Source organism: Taeniopygia guttata, chromosome 5, assembly GCF_048771995.1.
Source record: "Taeniopygia guttata chromosome 5, bTaeGut7.mat, whole genome shotgun sequence".
Classification (NCBI taxonomy): Eukaryota; Metazoa; Chordata; class Aves; order Passeriformes; family Estrildidae; genus Taeniopygia; species Taeniopygia guttata.
Window position 1 is genome coordinate 19,840,942 of NC_133030.1, and position 21,411 is coordinate 19,862,352.

The 21,411-nt window shown below is 36.1% G+C and overlaps 1 protein-coding gene across 4 annotated transcripts in view; it reads left to right on the forward strand.

Annotated features, from left to right (window-relative positions):
* Window positions 1-21,411, forward strand: part of CHID1 (chitinase domain containing 1) — a 96,801-nt gene that overhangs the window by 25,912 nt on the left and 49,478 nt on the right. For all 4 annotated transcript variants that reach the window (XM_030275476.4, XM_030275475.4, XM_030275474.4 and 1 more), the window contains 2 exons: window positions 10,801-10,902; window positions 12,094-12,249. In XM_030275476.4, the coding sequence (XP_030131336.4) occupies window positions 10,801-10,902; window positions 12,094-12,249 (258 nt within the window). The remainder of the gene's footprint in view (window positions 1-10,800; window positions 10,903-12,093; window positions 12,250-21,411) is intronic.

Here is a 21,411-nt window from a genome sequence, read left to right on the forward strand (position 1 = left end):
TACTCTGCCTGTTGGAAAGATTGGCAGGAGGGTAGACATGTTGTCCCTTCTCTTAGTGCTGTCATGCTCTTTTCTGCCTTTTCTATAAATATACATACATATTTGACTGAAAATTAGAAAGAGCACACGAGGAATAGCTGCTCATTGACCTCACATTTCCTCAGCCTAATGGGTGCCACAATTGATCAGTGTTTTACATAAAGAAAATAGGTGCTTTGGTCTTTTAGAAACTGATTATGAACAGATACTTGTAATTATATATTTTTTTATATCAGTAATCTGTCTTCTTTAGAAGTTGCTGCAGATTCAATTGCCTTGCCATAACTTTGTGTTTACAGAATGATATGTGTGTTGGTATACTATTCCAGTGTATATATGCACACTATTTCCCTTAGAAGTATTTCTGGCAAGTAGCAATTCTGATGTAGAATAAACAAGTAAACAGCAGGGTACTTTTTATGATAATGTATGGTAAACAAATTAAATGAAATTATAAGCAGCCTCTAACATGTGTCTATTTTGGAGTGAAATGGGAACTGTCACTTACTTTTAACATCAGTCTCAGGAAGGACTATGTGGGACAGAATGTAGAGCATTGAAATTTTGGTAAGTAAATGCCAGATCAGACCAGCAGGAAATATATTGCTTGTTTCAGATGAAGTTTCCAATCACCAGATTATGTCAAATAGCAGTATATTAGAAAACCAACTTTGTGGAATACTGTTTATTAAGTAGCATTTTTCTTTACCGGAACATACACTTAAAATTATGAAAGGTTAAAATATTTGTGAGAAACCTGGTCGTAATAATCTTATTTTGTTGGATCAATAATACTGTTGCTGAATTTTTCTGAGCTTTCCGCATGTCTCATCTTTCTCACTTTTCTTTCCAATTTGACAAATGAAGTCACAGAAAAGCAAGCAATTGTAAAAGTGGTGTTTATTTATTGCAGACTTACTAAGTATATACCATATATGCTCTGCATTTCACAATCAATGTACAGAAAATGGGACTTGGGAGAGAAAATCTGAAAGCTAAGTATGCAAAGTTTCATATTTGTTGTGCCTAGTTGGTAATAACACTTTGCCCTCTATTGTTCCCATAGTTATCCATCTTCCTGTGAGTATCCTTTAAAAAAAAAAAGGGACTTTCAGGAATAGGGGAAGTACAGTTACATAGCAAGAAATTTTTTAATCAGACTCTGTGCATAAAATTCAAGAAGGCACAGAAAATACTCTTAAGAGGGCTGTCTAGGTCCAGTTTACTGGTGTAGTCATTTTTATTGCATGTTAGAGAACCTATATAATATGTTTCATTTGGATCACAAGATACAGTTTAAGATACAAGTTTTTACTGAGGGGAACAGAAAACTCAGTAGGAAAATATTGCTGATTACTGAGTAACAGTTACTGGAGCAAGTTTAACAATGTCTTCAAATTATGGTAATACTGTTAAATCCTACTCAGTCACACTACTAGGCTCATGTTTTTTCCCTGTATAAAAGCTCAAAGTATAGGTCTGTCAGTCACATCTCTTTTTAAAGTGAATTCTGTTAGTGACAGTAAATCTGGATGCTTGTTAATGGCTCTAAACTACATCTGTTTCCCTTGCTGATGACTTCCCCGGTTTTGCTGCTGTTTTTTGGGCTGCCAGCTTAGTCCAGCGTGGCTCTGACTGTAGCCATGAGGTGTTCCATGTATTTTGCACAGATTCAGAAAGGACTCAAGAGGAACAAATGTATTCTTAGAGATGGCTCTTCTAACAATGCAATGAAGATCTGAGTCTGCTGACATCTTCTGAAGCAAGTGTACACATCTGGTTTTGAATTCCCTCTGGGGAGAATCATTGAAATAATCTGTAGGTCAGCTAACAACAGCCAAAGAGAAGAAAGGGTGGAATGTATTTCTCTGCATATCTGTAATTTGTAGCTCTACCAATTCTGAGCCAGCTGGTGTAGAGCAATTACTACATAAGTTCCAGTATTAAGTTGGAAAAATTTCAAAAAACCAAAGAGAAGAAAAATGGTGAGCATTTTATGCAAGGAGGAATTAAGGCTACATTTGGTGTGTTAAGAGTTTTTAAATTAGGCTCATATGTTCCAGAGTGCAAGCTAGTTTTGTGTGATGTTCTGCTATTGGAGCATGGCTTGCCTGGGCATTAAGCCCTGGCATGAAAGGCACTAGAATAGTTTGGAAAAGAGGAGAAGCAAATGGTGACACAGTGGATGTTCATTTGTGCATAGTCCTTCTTAAATGGCTCCTGTGAAGAGACTGAAGCAATGTAATGGGTAGCAGCATGAAAGGAGAAGAGTTGAACTTCCCAAAAATAGAACTGGTAAATACAACAAGTGTCAAAATTAACTTTTTCTTCTTTGGTAGTCAGATTGTCTGGTTTTGTTAAATGTGTATTTCTTACGTTGACTTCAGAGTTTTAGATACACTGTATTTTTTAAGTTACACTGTAACTTAACAATTTGTAAGTGACTGGTCTGCCAGCATGCCTCAACTCTGAGGACAGCAGTTTTCAGGCTTATATGTCCCAAGCAGTATGCTGAGATTTCATACTTTGTTTTCAAAATGTTTCCCCTTTTTTACTTCTGTTACTGGTTTAAACCAGATGGGCCACAGGTAATTAGGCTTCATGAAACTGTGTAGGCTACTCCATGGCAAGAACAGATCCCATGCTTCTCCCTGTCTTTGCAGGGACTGCAAAGACAATGGTTGGGATGGGATGTCCATATTAAAGAAGAGTGCCAGCCCTTAATGTTCTGCAAAAAAATTCATTAGGTACAGAAATACCATTCTGCTTCCTGATAAAAATATAGCAAGTTTTCACTTGTCAGTCTGTTAAAATTCACAGTCCCCCATTGATATGAAGCATGCCTAGGGCTGTTGTGTTGTGAATCTGTAGCACTCAATTACACTTTTCTTGCTCGTCAAGCTGTCTATTCAAGGTTTTGTTGGTTTTAAAATACTTATATTAATCTTCCCTGTCTGAGAATTTGGTAAAGAGATTTTTGCCACTAAGAAAATTTGAACACAGTCAGTAATGTGATTTGTGGTCTTCAGTAGAGATATTTGATTATTTTAAATTGTGACCTTTTCTGTGGAGAAGGGACCTTTTGCTCTGAAGGTAGAAAAGAGCCCTTTTGCTCTGAAGTCATCTGAGTGTCAACATTTCTATCACGAAATATAGACAAAGACAGTGCACAATTAGGGTTGCAGATTTTTACTTCTGAATTTAAGCTCTACTCAGAATAGTAGTATAGTATTGGAAGGTGCAAATATTTTTTTTTTTAAGGCAGAATAAACTCTATAATGGAGTTACTTTTATTAGAAGTTTATCTAGCTAACTCTGAACACCTACAAATGAATGGATGTCAGAACTCTCAGACTACCTACACCTTTAGAAGGTTCTCCCTAATCTCTAGCCCAGGTTTTCTAAAGCAATTATCTTGGCATATTCAGACTGCTCCAAGTCATTACAAATGAACTGCTAAACTGTTGTGTTTTCATTAAAATTCTCCTTTCTCATTTGCTAATTCTTTTATAATTTTTGTCTCTCTGACTTATTAACAATAAGATGTCCTTTCATACTATGTAAGCAAAATAAGATTTGGAGATTCTAAGATAGGCTTTAGATGGGAGGGAACCTCCTGCTTTTGTTTCTGCCCTCATCTGTTCTAGCACTTTAGTGTGAAACTGGGAGAGTGTTCTCTGAGTAGAACCAGCTGAATAACTATGACTGAAAGAGTGTACATGACCAGAGGTGATTGTGCTGGTTTATGGAATAACCTTTCATTTTTATCAAAGGTTATGGATTAACCATTGATTTTTAATTCTATTTTAAGAGGATTAAGACTTTTATACAGAGATAGTATAAATGTCTCCTCCCAACTTTGTTTTGTATTTAACAAACTTGGCATTTGTGTTATTTGTTTCTGCTGAAATGGACTGACCTTAACACTGTGGTTCAATGGACATTTTTGCGTTTGAAATGTACAGTCCCTGATTTGTCATATTGATCTGGGTTTGTAGGCCCCAAGATCAGATACTGTGTTTGGATCATGCTTCACCTCTTGCAACATTTTGTCCTTAGAAAGGAATTACAGGAAAAAAAATCTGTATTTTGAAGTATATATGTATAGTGAAGATACTTGAATTTACAGTAAGCATGTGCATTTTCTGAAATGCGTAAGTAACATGCATCTCTGCAAAAGCCTTGATCTGTTGTCTGGGAGGATGTGCTTTCTAAAGGAGAGAGGTCAGAGATGGAGTACAATCTGTGCTTTTTACAGTCTCCATTCAGCTGCATGGAATTCATCCACCACTATATAGAAATCTGCTTTTGTCTACCTGAGGATCTCCCTTTTGTTGGTTAAACATTCTGTATGGTCATGTTCTTTTGACAGCAGGGATTAGATCTGTAATTGTTGTTCATGGCTTTGAAGCGCAGTATTGTTTCAAGGTCCTGTTGCTGACTTGGCTGCTTCATACAGTGCTGTTGCAGACAGACCTTAATTCTGTTTTTAGCCTGGTTTCTGAGGTAACATGGTGTCTGTAAGCTTTCTTACATTTTTCATCTCTCTGCTAGAGCTTCTTTGGCATTTGACCAGTTTCAAGCCAAATTGAGATAGGCATAGAAGCCAAATTGAGATAGGCATAGAATTTTAATAGTAGGTTTCTGTTACTTCATGAAAAAATGTAGCTGGAAAGATGAAGATAAAAAATAATTTTTTCTCCCTAGACCCAGCTGTAAGAGGGCATTGTAAGTGAAACATCTATAAGACACCAGAAATCTGGTTGCAAACATCCATGGAAACTGGGATCCACATAGAATTGTTTTCTAAGTACTGATAGTGGAAAATTACTTCAGTAAGCTGTCATCCTGAAAGTTTTGAAAAGCCTAAAATGAGAAAGTGTATTTACAAAACTGTCAAGTGGATTTTTTTGGAAAAGGAAATGGTTTCAGATGGAACTTGGTTACACATTTGACTGTTTCATTGTCAATGCCTGTAACTGTGTGATGAACAGGGTAGTCATTTAGCTCTTTCTTCTGTTTTCTATAGAACAGACTTCATACGGGAAGAAAGAGAGAATTTTTATTCAGTGATTGTGCATTAACTGAATTCAGCGATCTGTGTTCATAAAATGCAGTAGCATTATATTGTGGTGCTCCTACCTGCAACGAGCTATGAAAACCAGTAATATCTCAAGATGAAGAAAGATTTGCAAACAGTTGCTCTACAGAAAATTATACATGACAAGAAAATTAAGTCATTACTGAGAGGCTGACTTCTGAAGTAGAGTCATAGTGGAAACAGAAAATCAATCAGTTTTCCATTATGAAGGCTATTCAAAGATGAGAATACAGGAAACCTCTCTTTTATAAAGGAGGGTGAAGGTGAGGTAATCCTACAAGAATGCAGTTTGAACTTGTAGGGAATAGCAGTCAGTTAAAAGACCTTTTTTCTCCTTATTTAATTTTGAGAGTCATTGTAGTGAGACAAGTAGTAATTGAGAATGTAGATTCAATTGAAAATAAATGAAAGCAGCTTTCATTGTTGAAGTATTTTTTTCCAGTCTTTCAATATGAAAGACTACAAACTCAACAACATACAAAAATACTCACCAGTAAAGCATTACTGGGAATTTTGAGGCATGTGATTGTATGTAATTTGGAAGATTCAGGTAATAAACCTTCTAGGCTGTGAAACAAACGCCCCTGCAGTTATTTTAGACATGAAAAGATGGAATACCAAAAAGAGACTGTGGAATTCTAGGCTGTGTATAAGGAAATACCAAGGAAAACAGTGGGTTTCTTCTATGTCTGTGATATTGTCCCAATAACTGGGATTTTGTATATACATGTGGCAGTGTGCCATTGGGAAATGTTGACAAATTCTCAGGAATGTGTGCAAATAAGACTTATGCTCTCAGGGGAATCATCAGTCTGCGAGTTCTGCCAGGTTGCCATTGCTCTCTTACTTGAAGGGAGAACTTGTAAAGATTATGTTGCATTCCTGAGGCTTTTTATGGGAAGGATTTCTGTGGACGTTGTGTAAGGCAGTTTCTTTACTGTTTGTGAAAAGGAAAATACGTAACAGAATAAAATATGTCCACTTAAGGTTAAAACAGCAATTAACTGGAAAGGAAAATTCTCATTTTCTCTTTGCAGTATGTTTTTGTTTATCCACCCCCTTTCTGCACACCCAGCAGTCCCATGCTCTGTTTCCTATCCTTAGTGTTAATAATTTCCCTGCACTGATAATTTCTACTTTTAGAAATTTTTGTAGAGATTTTGTAAAAAGCCACCTCTCTGAATTCTGATGTATGGTACCTTATCCTTTAAATGATGAGCAGTAGTGGAGACACTTTTTGATTCATTCCAAATATCTGTTTTTACCAGGATAAGTCCATATTTATTACACATTTTAATAAATATTTTAAAATGCCATAAAGATATTGTATCCATTAGAAAATCTTGTTGGTCCAAGGAATTTAAGCGAGTGTTTATATTTGCCTGGTATTTTAGAAATAGAATCCAACAGATTTTTCTAGAAAACAGAAAATTGAAATATATGGGATAAATATAATTCCATATTAACAGTTGTTTCAAACCAGAAAGAAGAAAAAATAAAGCTTCATTTCTTTGAGAGATGCTTTTCCTGTTCAATAGCAAGGAAAACACATTTACCACTAAGTGTTAGTTTAAAATATTAATTATATAAGATAGAGGATACAATTTGATTTTCCTTTTATGGTGGAATTTTATATCATACTCATTACCAGTGTCTGAGCATTTTCAAGTCACTCTGTAAGTGCTAGAACCTGTCACACTTTTGATGTCTTTTCTTATGGAGATTTGTTTATGCACTTCATACTTTGCATTTGTGTTGTCTTGCTTAGGTATTTCCCCTGCTTGAAATATGGGTGTGAGGTAAATAAACAACTTACCCTGTACTGAAAACAGACCATGAAGTGTAATATGAATTTTTGGATCCTAAATTGTCAATCAGAAAACTAGGTTGAGTGATGACTCAAGTCTGAACACTTCCTAGCTTTGCATCTGCTTTTCACCAGAGCATTTATCATTGCCAGAGAAGCTCTTTCATCAAAACATGGAAAGCATATTGGGTAAAGAAGACATAAAAATACAATATAATGCCTGGTTGCATAGTTTGAGACATAATATTGTACTGCCACATTGAAACTACTTTGAAAGGAGCTAAAAACCCCAGTGCTTTCTCAATAATATTGCAAACCAAACCTGTGACTATGAGGCATTGCCAGAGTAAATGTAAGGCCTGTTTAATGGTAAAAAAACCCTCAAGTATCTCAGATTAAAAAAAAAAAAAAAATTATGGTTCTTGTTACTAGTGTAAGGCAATGGTTTTCAGCAATCCCAGAAAAATCAGTCTTGTCCTTTTGTCTTTCCTTTATTCCCAGTGTCTGTTTCATTGGGGTATGCACTGAGTAGCAGGCTTGGTTGTAGATTCAACTTGTAGAGTTCATTTTTTGAGTTGATTATAATTCACATTCATGTATTTTGTTCAGTCCAGATTACTGAAAACCTCTATGGATGCTGAATAGCAGGAGTGCTGGGCAATATTAACCCTTTGAGGATATCCATAGCTGAATCTGGTTATCCCAGTGCCCTGTGCTCCAGTAGGGTCGGGGCAACAGCCTGATGACCAGGCCCATCACTTGTGTGGCCTCCCCAGTCCCCCTGCACCATGGAACAGTGCTGCCCCAGGGAGCAAGTCCTGGCATGGGATGATCTGGGGGGCTGGAGCTCCAGGGCTGGGGATTGAGGGGCTGGGGGTACCAGCTTTGCCACCTGGGGCATCCTTTCTCCACCCTGTTTTCATTCCTTCTCCTCTCCTCCTGCAGCATTATCTTTCTCCAAGATGTGGGAGGGTTTCAGGATCTTGGGTGGAGAATTTGGGTCTGGTTTTGCAAATGGGCTGAGAGGAGCCTTGGCTTGCTCTAGACCAGTGGAAGTTTTAAGAGCAGATTTGCAGAGCAAACTCAATTGTTACTTTCGCCTCTCATTCTGCAGTGTCTCTTAATCTTCTTTATAAAGTTTTTGGACAATGCTCTCAGGTATATGGGGAGATTGTTAGAGCTGTCCTGTGCAGAGCCAGGGGTTGGACTTGATGTTCCTTGTGAGTTCCTTTCAACTTTGCATTTTTTGTGATTCTACATGTATTGTACAGAGCTAATAAGGAATGATGAAGCTTCTGCCACTGACTATTTTGGAAATGGTATTAGAAGTTTAGAAGAATGACAAGCTTTTGACTTAGACTTGGAAAGTACTACTTTCATGGACTTTGCGTATTCTGTGCCAAGTCTCCTGAGTTTCCATGCTGGATTTCTCAACAAAGTAATCAGGAGAACATACTTGCCTTTGAATTAAGTTTACATAAATATCAGAATGATTGAAAACCCTCCAATTGGTCTAAAAAATATTTGGGTTTTAAGAAGAGTGTCTGTTTTCTTGACTCAGAGCAATTTTAAAGACATGACTCAAACAATCCTGGTTTTGTTCCAGTGGAGTTTACCAAAGTGCTTGACTAGAGCAGAGTTGACTATTAATTGAACTGGTGAGTCATGCTTGTTTTTTTGAAGAGTGCTGCTGTTTTAACACTATACATTAATTGACAAAGTATATTCATTGCTGCTAGGTTTGTTCCAAGTTGAAATTTATGCCCTGGCCACCCAGATGGCATTCCTTTGTAACAGAAGCAGTTGAGTTATAAAATTGCTTTGGACAAAATTATGGCAATATCCATTTTAACCTGTGGGTTTCTTCTTAAATTATACATGCAAATTTCATTAAAGTACTACCTGGCTAAATCTATAAAGCAGTCCAACTTGCCCTAATATCTAATACACATTATAATTACTTTTTATGTTTTTTCCCTTCAGGAGTAATCACAATCAATTTACTGAAAATGTGTTTTGCTGGAGTTTGCATTGGGAAATTGCTTTGCCTACAGACATCCAAGTTGCTATAACATTGTTTCAAATACATATTTATTATTTTAATTCTTGTAGAACAACTGTAGTTTGCAATTGCAGTACATCACAAACAGATGGCTATAAAAAAAGCCTGAGGTCCACCAGTAGGTTCCAGAAGTGAAGATTTTAAAAAAATTTACAACCCTTCAAGGGTTACAACCCTTGAAGGAAAAGCATGGGATTTCTCCTTCTTGTGACCAGTATATCACTGGTTCTGAAAATCTGACAGGCATGTTATGTGTTTTAATCTGCCCTACTTTGTAACCTGCATTTTGTTCACCTCTTTTCTTATGCAGTAGAACACAAAATGTCCTTGTGAACTGATAAATGAACACTGTTATGCTCTGGTGATCCATGCAGCACATATTGTTGGATGTAGAATTTGCACACTGATCCAAAAGGGATAAAGGTCAAAATATGTGATTTTTCTGTTTATTACTTGCATCTGTCACTGAACATCTTTTTCATTTTTACATTTAAGATGGAACGTGAGTGGTTTTAAAAGCATACCTTGCCTAGACAAGGCTTGGCTTCTACTTTCTAGCTCAAGTAGCAGTTCCTGATAGTATTGGGAAAGTCTGGATTCTCCAGTCTCTCTCCTCTGCTCTCTAGAGGAATCTTGTACAATCCTATAAAGTCTGCCTCTTAAATGGCAGAGATGCACCACAGAGTTTTTAGCTGTTAAATTACATTTTTTTACCCTTTTTTCTTATTTTGCAATGTCTTCCTATCTGCTGGGACGATATCCTACTTCTCTACCTGTGTGTCTCATGTTAACATGCTTCAGAGCCTCTGGTTGAGGGCAGGGTTCTTCTGGCAGTAGCCTCTCCATTTTAGTCCAGTCCCATCTTTGCAATGTGATTAAGGTTGCCTTGTGTTGCCTGCTGTGCTGTTTGTGCTGCTATTTTGAAATTCCAAATTCTCTTTGAAACAAATTCAATGCTTTCGGGCAACTTGTATGAATTAATTGTTTCCATCTTGAATGATTGGAGGAAGTCAATAGCTTCTCTGAGTCCAAAACAGACAAAATGTCCACCCCTTCATCCATGAAGATAAGGTAGATACTAATCCAGGTCTATATTTTGTAAATCAAGAGTAAGCAAGAAAAGGGGGGAAGAATGGTTTTCCATATTTCATACCAAGATATGCTGAAGGCATAACTAGACTTTTTCTAGAAAAGGTCATGGAATGGATTTCTTCTTTCTTCTCCTCTGCCCAAAGTAAGAAATGGACCATTTTTGTCTAAAGAAAACAAGTTTTCTTTCTTAAGTATGGTGTAAACTGAAATTGTTCTTTTTGAGGTCAATAAAAAAATTACCTTTCATTTATATTTTTCTATTAAGAGCTGCACCCATCCATTTATTTAAATATGTCTCAGAGAACTTAGTTTTGTAAGTTTCAAAAACAGTTCAACAGCCCAAACAATTAAAGGTTTTGTAAAAGCTTTTAGAGCTCAATTGATTGCTACCTAAGGCAATTTGATTAGTCTACAGCCCTTATAATCACTATTGTAGCCATGCTGGTAATGCTTATTTGGTAAGTATGCTGTGGAATTATGATTCTTCCCACTAGCTGCCTCCAGAGCATTGCTTCTTTTTTTTTCTTCTTAGCTGTTTATTACAAAAATATCACTGAAATATATATTTTACTTTTTTGCCACCTCAGAATGAAAGATTTTTCTTATGGGATCAAATGGTATGAAACCCAAAGGAGAGAATAAGCCTGGTCATTGTTGTAATTTGTCTCCTCCTGTTTCTGTTTTGCTTTGTTTTGAAAGGACCAACCAGCCAGGAATGTTCACAAAGAAAGAATTTGATCAGTTGGCCTCAGCAATAGACAGCTTCAGTCTCATGACGTACGACTATTCGGCACCACATCGGTAAGATTCCTGAATAATCTGACATCAGAAAGATCATTGAAGGAGCTTATTCCTACTGAGGTCTGTTAAATCTACAGTACAAGTTCATTTTTTTTTCTAGTAAAGTGGATAGTGCTTTGTACTTGTATGATACTTAAGTTCTGGATTAGTAATTGAAATAGATTATTTTTCCAGAAGCTAACTCAGTATATTTTTAACAGCAGTGTGTAACTGGGGTGTGGATATTATGAAAGACTTTGTACTCAAGCTAAAAAGGCAAATTTTTAAAAGGATAACTTACTCTTTTCCATGCTAAATAACTCTTTTTGAGTTATTTAGCACAGTTCTGCAGGATAGGTACACTAATAACATTGTCAAACAAATTAGCTTTAAAAAATTGATACTTCATTTCCCAGCAACTTTATTCTGCTATATTAGCATGTTGAGTTTTAGTGGCACAGGTATCATGAAGGCTTTAAGGCAGATAATCAGTAGGGAGTAGCAGATGTTAATATTTGTAAGACTGGGATATACTCTTCCTGTTACCATGCTAGTGAGTGCCTTTTGTCATGTTACTATTTGAGGGAGAGCCTGCTCTTCTCTCCAGTGAGGTAGGAATGGAATGAGCACAATATCCTGATGTTATGTACATGACAATTCAGTTAATCTGTGTATTAAGGCTATATTCTTTTTCTTCCTGTAGGTTTTTGTTAGATACTTCGTAGTTTTTTTCCCATAAATAAGTGTTACACAATCATTGAAATTTGTCTTGCCTACCAGTCACTAATTTTACCGTTCCTTCTGCAAGTAAATGGTTGATTTTGTCCCAGTATGTTTTGCCAGATTGCTGTAAAAATGTTGAGAAAAAAAAAACTGAAGTCATACAGAGTTTTGGATTATAGCATATGTGTTGTGCAAGGCCAAGTAGCAATGTGCCAGAGGGACACCTTTTCTTACCCCTAGGAAGGAATTCTGTGTCCCTTCAACTTAGAATTGAATCAAAAAGTCAAGAGTGGGGCAATCGTGTTTTGTGTATGAGCACTTCAAGCTATAGAAGAATGTGCATTTAACATTGATAGAATTATAGGTTCATCTTCACTGATTTTTGTGTGCCAAAATTTTCTTTTTACAATTACACTGGCCAAAAAGAGAAGGCTGAGTGTGAACATGTACTTTTTCTGACAGCATGTTTGATTTTTGCTAACTTAACAGACCTGGTCCAAATTCCCCACTTCCCTGGGTACGAGCTTGTGTTGAAGTACTGGATCCTGATTCAAAATGGAGGAATAAAATACTTTTAGGACTGAATTTCTATGGCATGGACTATTCTGCTTTGGGAACCTCTGGGGAGCCAATCCTTGGCAGCAGGTATGACTTCTCTGGATAGTAAGTACTTCTGTATGATATATTCTCACAAAAATTAGAAATTCACAAGTATTCTTGTTCAGAAATATGGATGAGTTAGTAACACAAAAATGGCAAAAGTGATAAATCTGCACATGAAATAGTAGCTCACCAGTTTGGGTAAGACCTGTAACTGCTCTTCTCTGTACAGAAATGCAGATAGATGGCACAGTTATCCTGTCAGAACTCATATGCAGAAATAGTTTGTGTAGTTTTCCCTCTTTCCTCTATTCATGCTTGTACATGCAGGTTGCCATCTTTGTGTTAAAAATGTTTTGCAGTATTCTCTTACGCTCTGCATAAATTTGGGGGTTCCTGCAGTTGTCCTAATGATTCTTTCTCTCAGATTCTGAAGTTGTTACCTGTTACTTTGAAATTTGATACTGGTTTCCAATAGCAATCATCCAGTGCTGATCTCTGAATCTGACTGAATAACAGAAAAGGGGGAAATAAAGCCATTGTTTACAGAGAAAAGTATTTAGCAAGTATTCCAGAATGACTTCTGAAAAGTTAGTGGTGATGGTTAGGCAGGAAGAATACTCAATAGTCAAAGCATTGTTGATTTACAGACCTAATTATAAAAGCTCATCAAAATGATGTAGCTTCACTGTAATATTTATAGCTCCTTTTGCAAGTGGAGTGTAGCACTATCTAGCAGAATAAAAGGTTCTTGCCTTTTTCTGAACTGCAGCTTTTGAAATTAAGTTTCCAGTTGAAAAACACTGTGCACTAGGATGGCATCTACTTTTCTTAGGTTCTTCTGAACTATGTTATAGTATTAATTCATGTTGCTTTTTAATTAATGGCAAAAATACCCTAGCCAAGAGTCATGTATAAAACTTTAAGCTTTATAAATTTTGCTCTTTTAAAAAGTTTTTTAAATTTTACTGAAGGAGGAAATTTACCTGTATGTAGGACACTGGTGCACAGTATGGATCTGTTAACATATTATTCACTGACAGATCATGAGATTGTAGTTTTTTAGGTATTTACCAGAAGCAAGGTTCTGGACAAAGTCTTTAAGAGGCTTTGAATTTGTGCATAAAGCATAGCAATTTTCTCTTTGCTGTGTTACCCGTTGGTCAGTGGTTATGTTTATTTTTCCAGAACTATAGCTCTAAGCATCCACAGTTGTATATGTCATGTAGTAATGTAAAAATAGAATAGACTCAAAGTAAAATAGCTTCAAAATAGGCCAAACTTCTTACACAAAGAACAAGAAAAAAAGGGGTTTCAGTGTAAAATAAGCTTTCTGCCACTTAATTGGTATCAGGCCATTTATAAGGAAGTCCTTTGACATGCAAAAAGTGCTGAAGGATTGATGCATTTCACCTTTAAGGCACTGTCCATATGTTGTAGTGATAGTGAAGCTGAGTTAAAGTACTGGTATTAAAACTAATTCAAAGTCTACTCAGTTAAGTGCAGTCTGATATGTGCCAACTTCTTTATTGTAGATTTCTGCTCAAGTTTTTGCATATGAAATTTATTGCAAGTACAAGTCTCCAGCATGTCAGTGCTCCTTGGCACACACTAAGGTGCACCATTTCTTGTTGAAACATATTTTTTGGAATCTGATCCTCTTTAAGAAGAGAGATGGAAAATTGCAAGATTCAGTGGCAAACTGTGTCTTCTCAAGTTGTTTGATGTCAGTATATTATGAACCTTAATTGGTTATTAGTAAAGTGTAAAGAAGTGCATGCAGAATGCAGAAATCTATGCTGCTCTTGTGTTCATGTTTTTCTTTAGGACAGGAATTGCGTGATGGAAAGAAATGATGAACATAGGTAGATTTCATTCACTACATATTTTTTTCAGTCCAGAAATTAATAAAATAACTTACAATAGAACTCCTATTTGCATAACATATTGTTTGGCAGTGGTTTTTTATTGCAGAATGTAATATAAAGGTAGGAGGCAGAAGGTATACTTGCAAAGATATACAGGCTTTCTGTGTAATATCCTGTTTCCTTCATACACACAATAAGAAGTAATAGGTATATATGTATATGCTTGCCTATACATATATATCTACATAGATATATCTCAAGATTAAATTAAATGAAAACAATTCTTCTCTTACAGCAGCACAATGTAATTTGTCCTTGGGTGTTGTTACAATAGGAACTACAATTTATATTTGGAGCAACAATTTGTTTCTTAAAGCTCAATCTCAACTATTACTTATTAATACAATGAGTCAATCACAGAGATTACAGCACTTTCTGGTGCTTTAATCAACCAAGTACTGTTTGGTTAGCTGCAGGGAAGCTGCATTCCTGTGTATATTTCATTGTGACATAATTTTTATGAAATCCTAAGCTGGAAATAAAGGTGTTCTGTTTGTGATTCTTCAAATCACCTCTAGTGCTTCTGGCAATGTTTTCTACCCTCTGGCTGTCAAGAATCGGGTGTCTGAGTTGTTAAGATGCAGAGATGCAGTCATTCTAACTTTCCACTATATTAAAAACCTGTCTGAACATAACCATCTGGTGCTGCTTTCCTAGTGATCACCTTGTTCCAGCATATCCTCTGTTGATATTGTGACCTGACAGTGTTTCTTCTTCACCTCACAAGTGTATGTCTTGGGTAAATAATTTTTCAGTATACTCTGAAGCTGAAGAAATGGGTTAGTCTTTCAAAGAGATCTTTATCTTTGAGTCCTTTTTGAGACCTGCAGTAGGTCAGCAAGCCTCTCAATCTCAGGAGCTTCTTACCTCCAATGTATTTTTTCTGCCTTTGTTCTACAGAATCACTCTTAATCACTGGGACATTACATTGCAGTTGCAGTTTTGTTTTGCCTTCTCATGGGAGGTTACACAGCAGTTTAACTATTTTTCATTCCATGTCATCTAAAATCTATATCCATTGTGAACTGGGCCAAAAGGGAGCAAGTAAACTTCATTGCTAGCTGTGAATTAAAATAAATATAAATCAAAGGCTGTCATGTGGCAATGGTGTCACAAAATTCTTGATTGAGCCCCCTTCTGCTAAGTTTCATGTGATAATGTCATTTTGTCCTTCTTTTTTTTTTAAATAGTGTTGAAAGAAGGAAGATACAATCTCTAATGTTCCACCTGGCTCTGTGTAACTTTTGAATATATTCTGCCTTCAAGCTGCTTTTGTTCCAAATGTAGCCATTGAAAATAGATATGTGAATAACTCTATTATTATGAAACAATGCTCTATGTGCTTATCTTTTATTTAAGGTAATCTGAATAAGGACTTATATGTTAATTTTAAACATTTAAGAAGATTGATATAGTAAATTGCCAGCTGAAGCAAGGGAGAAACTAATTTTACAATGCATTGTGCTGTTCAGAGATAGAAAATAAGATGACTTGCAAGCTATGTGAGGATGTAGAGTTCTACTGAGAATTTCATTGGCTGCCTGCCATTCTGGAAATACAACATAAAATATGGTACTTAGAAACAGTTACAGGTGAGCTTTTTCTCTGAATTGTCATGGCAGTGTCTTTATAAGCAGGAGTTTAAGATTTGGGCCAACTGTGACTCATGATTTTGTCTTATGGATGTTAGCGAAAAGCTTGTGCCAGGAACTCTTATACTCTTGAAGCTGCAAAGCTTTTACAACATTTCTCTTTGTGCTGTAATTCTCTCAGGATTTCTTTTACTTGCCTGTATGCCAGGATTCTGTATCCTGATTTAATACATTTTTTTCATAATTCATGGGATTTTGGGGAGATACTAAAGTTTCAAATAAACCAACGTACCCATTAGCTTTGTAGGACTGAACAGCTTGACCTTTTGTCCACCGCTTCTCTTTACTGAAGAAACTGCTAAGCTGTTTCTTCTTAAATTGTACTGCTGGGTCAGATGGTAAAATCATGGCAGTGACGTGTGGAAGTTACAATTGGGCCTGGAATCAGAAGTTATTTCTGTATTACAGATGTATAAATATTTCAGGAGTGTTTGAAAAGTTTTATTCTATTAAATTCCCTCTGGAATATTCTGGTATGTGTCTCTTCCATGGTATATCTCTCCCTCCCTCCCTTTAGGAATGGAAGGTGAGATTGAGCTGTTAGCTGAAAGTGTAAGGCTAGATAATTCATGTAAGCTAGCTAGAACATCTTACAAAGTAAAACTATGGGTTATATTTCATCTTATCCAAATTTACTGTGAGATGATAAATAAAGAAGATGTAATAATTGTTTTTATGTAATACACATTCTTATTTCTTTTGAAATGAGGGAAAGGTGGCTCTTGTTTGTTAGGCAAATGATTGGTTCCCAGGTTTGGTTGTACAATGGCAATGGCTGTGGGTGAATGTGTATATCTCAGTGAATCTGCTTTAAAAAACTAGTCAGTTGTGATGTACATTTTAAACGGTGGGCATGTTACTATGAAATGTGCTTTTCTCCATCTGCCATGGTGTTTTTTAGTAGTAAATTTGCTACAGGCAATATTTAGGCAGTTAAATATTGACAAAATAATAAGGATGTCGTTCTTTACTGTCTTGTTGTTGTACTCCAACCATTAGAAGATAGCATGATAAAATTAGGAAAAATACTTCTGTGGTTTAAAACTAAGAGCCAGAGACCTTTACTGTAAGCTAAATTTACTTATGCCCTTAGAATTGCATGTGGGAGTTTGTGCCCAGTGTAAAGTGAAAGAAATTCATTACTTTCGTAGCTTCTTTGGGTTTGTGAGATCAGTAATGGTGGACCTAAATGCAGTCCTAGCTCAGATTGAATCTCTTCAGATACATGATGATTAACGAAGAATATAAAACAGATGACACTGTGTGTGTATCCAGATCATTTCACTATGAATCCCTTTGTTCCAATGGCTCCATCCTGTCTCATGCTTAGTGCTGAAAACCCTTTAAATCATTATTTTTTCCTGGTGTTGGCTGTCCCTTACAAGATACTCCTTGTGTTCAGTTCCATTGCAATTCAGTTAGGAATGAGCATGAAAAGGACCTCCTGAAAATGCTGACCTAGAGCTGGGCCAATGCACTGTGCTCACATGTTGGATTGTGGGCAGAATAGATTCCTCTGGGAATCTATGGATTCTGAAGGCATGGCATCCTCTTTTGGAGCCAAAAGACAGCAGCCTGAGTGAAACTTATCATCTACACTGGGACCTACCCACCACTGACATGGATGCATGACCTAAGGTGTTGGCTCCAGACATCTGGATATATTTCCCTCTTATTTCTAAGCAGGGAGAGTTTTGGACCTTTTCCCAAGGTAAAAAAAAAAACAAACCAAAACCAAAAACAAAACCCAAAAAACCCCCCAAAAAACCAACTACCAGATCCCGGAGTTTTAGATTGATTGTCTATTGTCTTTACTAGAAAACTGGCAGTAGTGAGATAATTTGTATTTTGCTCAAGGCAATGCATTGTTTGATGTATAGGATATACTTGGGTTTTTTTAGCAGACAAGCTTTTCTTTAAAAAGCAAGTACCTTGGAGTTTTTCTGATTTGAGACTTCATTATCTGAAGATTTATGATTTTAACATAAATCTGTTCAGTGAATTGAATTGCCATGATTGTTGGGGAAGCAGTCACAATTAAAATCAAGTTTCTATATAAATTTCTATAGGCCTTTTGAAACTGATCTGAATATCATCAGCATCAATTTAAAAGTGGAAATGAACTTTCTTGGTAACTCAAATGTTAATTTCAGTTGGTTGAATTTATAGGAAGACAACTATATACTCCTTCATGTGCTAAAAAGCACCCTTTCCAAAGCTTTATTTAGCAAGCTCTGGAACATAAAGTAATCTCTAATAAAGCAAGGCTTTTTTTTTTTTTTTTTTTTTGGGTGTGTGTGTGTGAAGTTATGTCTTTATTACCTAGCTATGTGTTTGCTGTCAAGCTGACTGCTACAAAAGTGGTGCTGGGGACCCAGTGCTTACAGTGAGTCTTTGGGGCTTTTTCCTTGGCACTGACTCTGGTCTGGTGCTATGAGCTGGAACTCATAAGCAGTTTGAGTGCCACTCCAGTTGTTTCATCCAAATAAAGCATCCTTTTTGTGCTCTCTGAGACTTCTCCACAGTGCAAACTAAAGCCTGGTGCTACTTTTTATTGTAAAAGTTCCATCCTGATGTGAGCTGGGAGTTTGATATAGGCAGAATCACACAATCTAAATGCTTCCTTTCATTCTGACACAATGCTTTTAAGCAGTACAGTGAAAAAAGAAAATAAGGTAAAGTTACAAAGCATTATTCTTCGCATATGGCAGTGGAAAAATTTCTCTAAAAATAATACTGCATTTCTCAAGATTTTTTTTTTTGTGCACAGTTTTTCAGAGGGCAAGAATAAATGTGCATGTTTATTGCAATTCCAGTGAAAAGTAGCAATCACAGCAGCAAAGTATTCAGAGTGATCAAATTGCCAACAGAAGGACTCAATAACCAAGTGAAGAGCCAGTGTGGAAATATATAAGATTTTGGAATAGCTTTGAAGCCTTGAAGTAATACTTACAGGAAATAGTAATGGAGCATATAGCTATACAGTCTTTGAAGTAATAGAAGTGCAAGTGTGTTCCACAACATTAACAGCTTTTGATTTGTGCAAACAGCTTGTTTATAGTTGGTATTATACAGCAGATGATTGAATAAGGTTTCTGGTGATAACATTCAGTAGTGGTACAATGTACAATAAATTTTTTCTTTATGATTCTCTGAGCTATTTCATATATTAGTAGTACCAGCAAACAGAGTAGGATTTTTCCACCCTAAATTAATTCGTGCCCACATTAGGAGAATAGATCTAAAAATGTTGAGTCATAAATCTTACCTAAAATAAGTTCTTGGGTTTTGGGCTCTAAGAATAGGGCCGTTGCATTTCAGAATGTTGCTTCAGTGCAGGGTTGTTCATGGCTAAAAAGGAAATCCAGACAGACTTTGATACTATGTCTACTAAAAATGCAGTATAATAAAAAATATTACAAATTAGTTACTTGGAAATTCAGTGAAATTTAGAATATGCCAGTAATATATCTATATATCATAAATATATACCTTAGTTACCATGTATACCTATATAGTTAACCATTTGTTAAAGTTTTATGTATGTATTTTGGTGTTTAAACCAAATGTTTGTTTTGTTACACTATTTTAGAAAGAAACTGTATTTGAAAAAAGTAAATATCTCTTCATAAACTACATCTTTGTAAACCTTTTGCCAGTAGCTTCTGTCTTTTGTTATTTACCTATCCGTAAGGTTTGGAGGAAAAAGAAAATAACTCTAGAGTGGTATTCCCTGTAAAGTTCAAGGTAACTGCACTGTCTGGCTTAGAGCAGGTACATCCTATTCACTGCTTGTGAGTGAGGATATTGAGCAGGCAAGAGGATTAAAGAGGATTCTCTAAGTTCTGTGACTCATTTTGGGTGAGATTGGGGATAGCCCTACTGCTAGCCTCTAATACAGTGTAGATGGCAGATGATGCCTGCAATTTTGAATATAAAATCATTTTCTACAATGGTTAAAACCTTAAGGAGATTATCTTATTTTTAGGGTTTCTTTGTATTTAAATTTTTTTTTTTCTTGAGCGAAAGCAAATGTCCCTGAGTCCTGGGCTTTGGGCCCCAGTAAATTAAGAAAATAAGGTGTCTCCAGCTGAGAAGGAGTTGTGGGTTAGAGATCTGTACACTGCTTCATACACTATTCACTTGGAGTCATAAATCCGGAAATGTAAAAGTCAATGAAGCAGTTGTTTCCATATTCATGCACCCATTTTAATGTATTTTAATGGATAAATGTGTAGTTACATTTCACTGGGTTCTGCATTTTATAGTAAAAAGACACTGGACAGTTTGAGCAAACTAAATATAGAAGTGGAATGTATTTTGGTATTCACAGCAGAAGTGAAGATGCCTATTGATAATAAAAATCTATTGAATTGGTTCTAGGTTTTAGCATTTGTGGATTGTAAGCATATATGGAGAAATCAATGGGTCTGCATCTTTACGGAGTCCTTTATGTACCAAACCTGGGAAACCAGTCTGGTCATTGCAAACTGCCTTGCTGAGCCCTCATTACCCAGCGAATACATGAGGAAAGCATTAGGGGGTCATGCTGTCTCTACAGTCACCACTGTAATTTTGAGTTATAAATATGATGTGAGGATATCGTATCACCTTGATTGCTGCTTACTTACAAATTAGAAGTCTTACTTTCCTCAGAATTTTACACAGAGTCTTAGCTGAGTCCAGGCATTCTTGTTTAGTTTATCCTGGCTTTGTTTCTGTATTTGAGTTTGCATGTTGAAGGACTCTTGGACAATTCTTTTTCTGTTGATGCAGGCATCCTTGGGAACATGAATTAAGAGACAGGAGAATGGGTAGAATAGTTAGAGATGAATGGGAAATTGTTTGTCATGTGTAATTTCTCTTACAGTTGACCCTGAAAACCAGTACTATAAGCATCTCTATATGTAAAGTAGGGATCATGTTGCAACTGTTTAAATTGTCAGTTTAAATTGCAATTGTTTAAAGTGTCAGTGTCTCTGTAAGCTTTGCTTGAAGATGCTATTTTTAGGATTTCTAGAACTATGAGTTGATAAGGGCAACAACCACAGTGCTTCCATTTAAAGGCATAGCCAGTATGGCAGTGTCTGTGGGACACTTTTTCTGTTTTATATTCAGGAGTATTTTAGCTGGGTTTTTTTTATTCTTCCTCACAAATGTCATCATGAAAGAAATCTGCTGAATGTGGTGATGAAAACTATCCACCAAAAGCAGCATAGTCTTAAGAAAACCAAGTTAAATTTGAGTCAGGAGAAATGAAGGTGCCTGCTAAATATAATGTAAATTTAGTCTTTCCCCAAATTAAAAAAAAAAAAAAAAAAAAAAAAAAAAAAAAAAAAGCCCTGTACCATTGATGGCAATTTGTCAAGCTTGCAGGGAATTCCACCAATACATTTCAATGTGATCTGAAAACCTCTTTCCAAAAATGAAGAGTTTTCATCTTGCTTCTTACCCCTAGAGTATTCCTTGAGAACATCCATAAAGGGAATATTAAGAATAAGATGTGCCTGGAACTCTCTAGCTGACTGGCAGCATTTATTTAGCAGATGTATTAAGAATAGTTGAAAATCTCTGGGTTTTTAAAGCAAAAATCTGTTACTGAATCATGAGCTTACCTAAAGTAAACC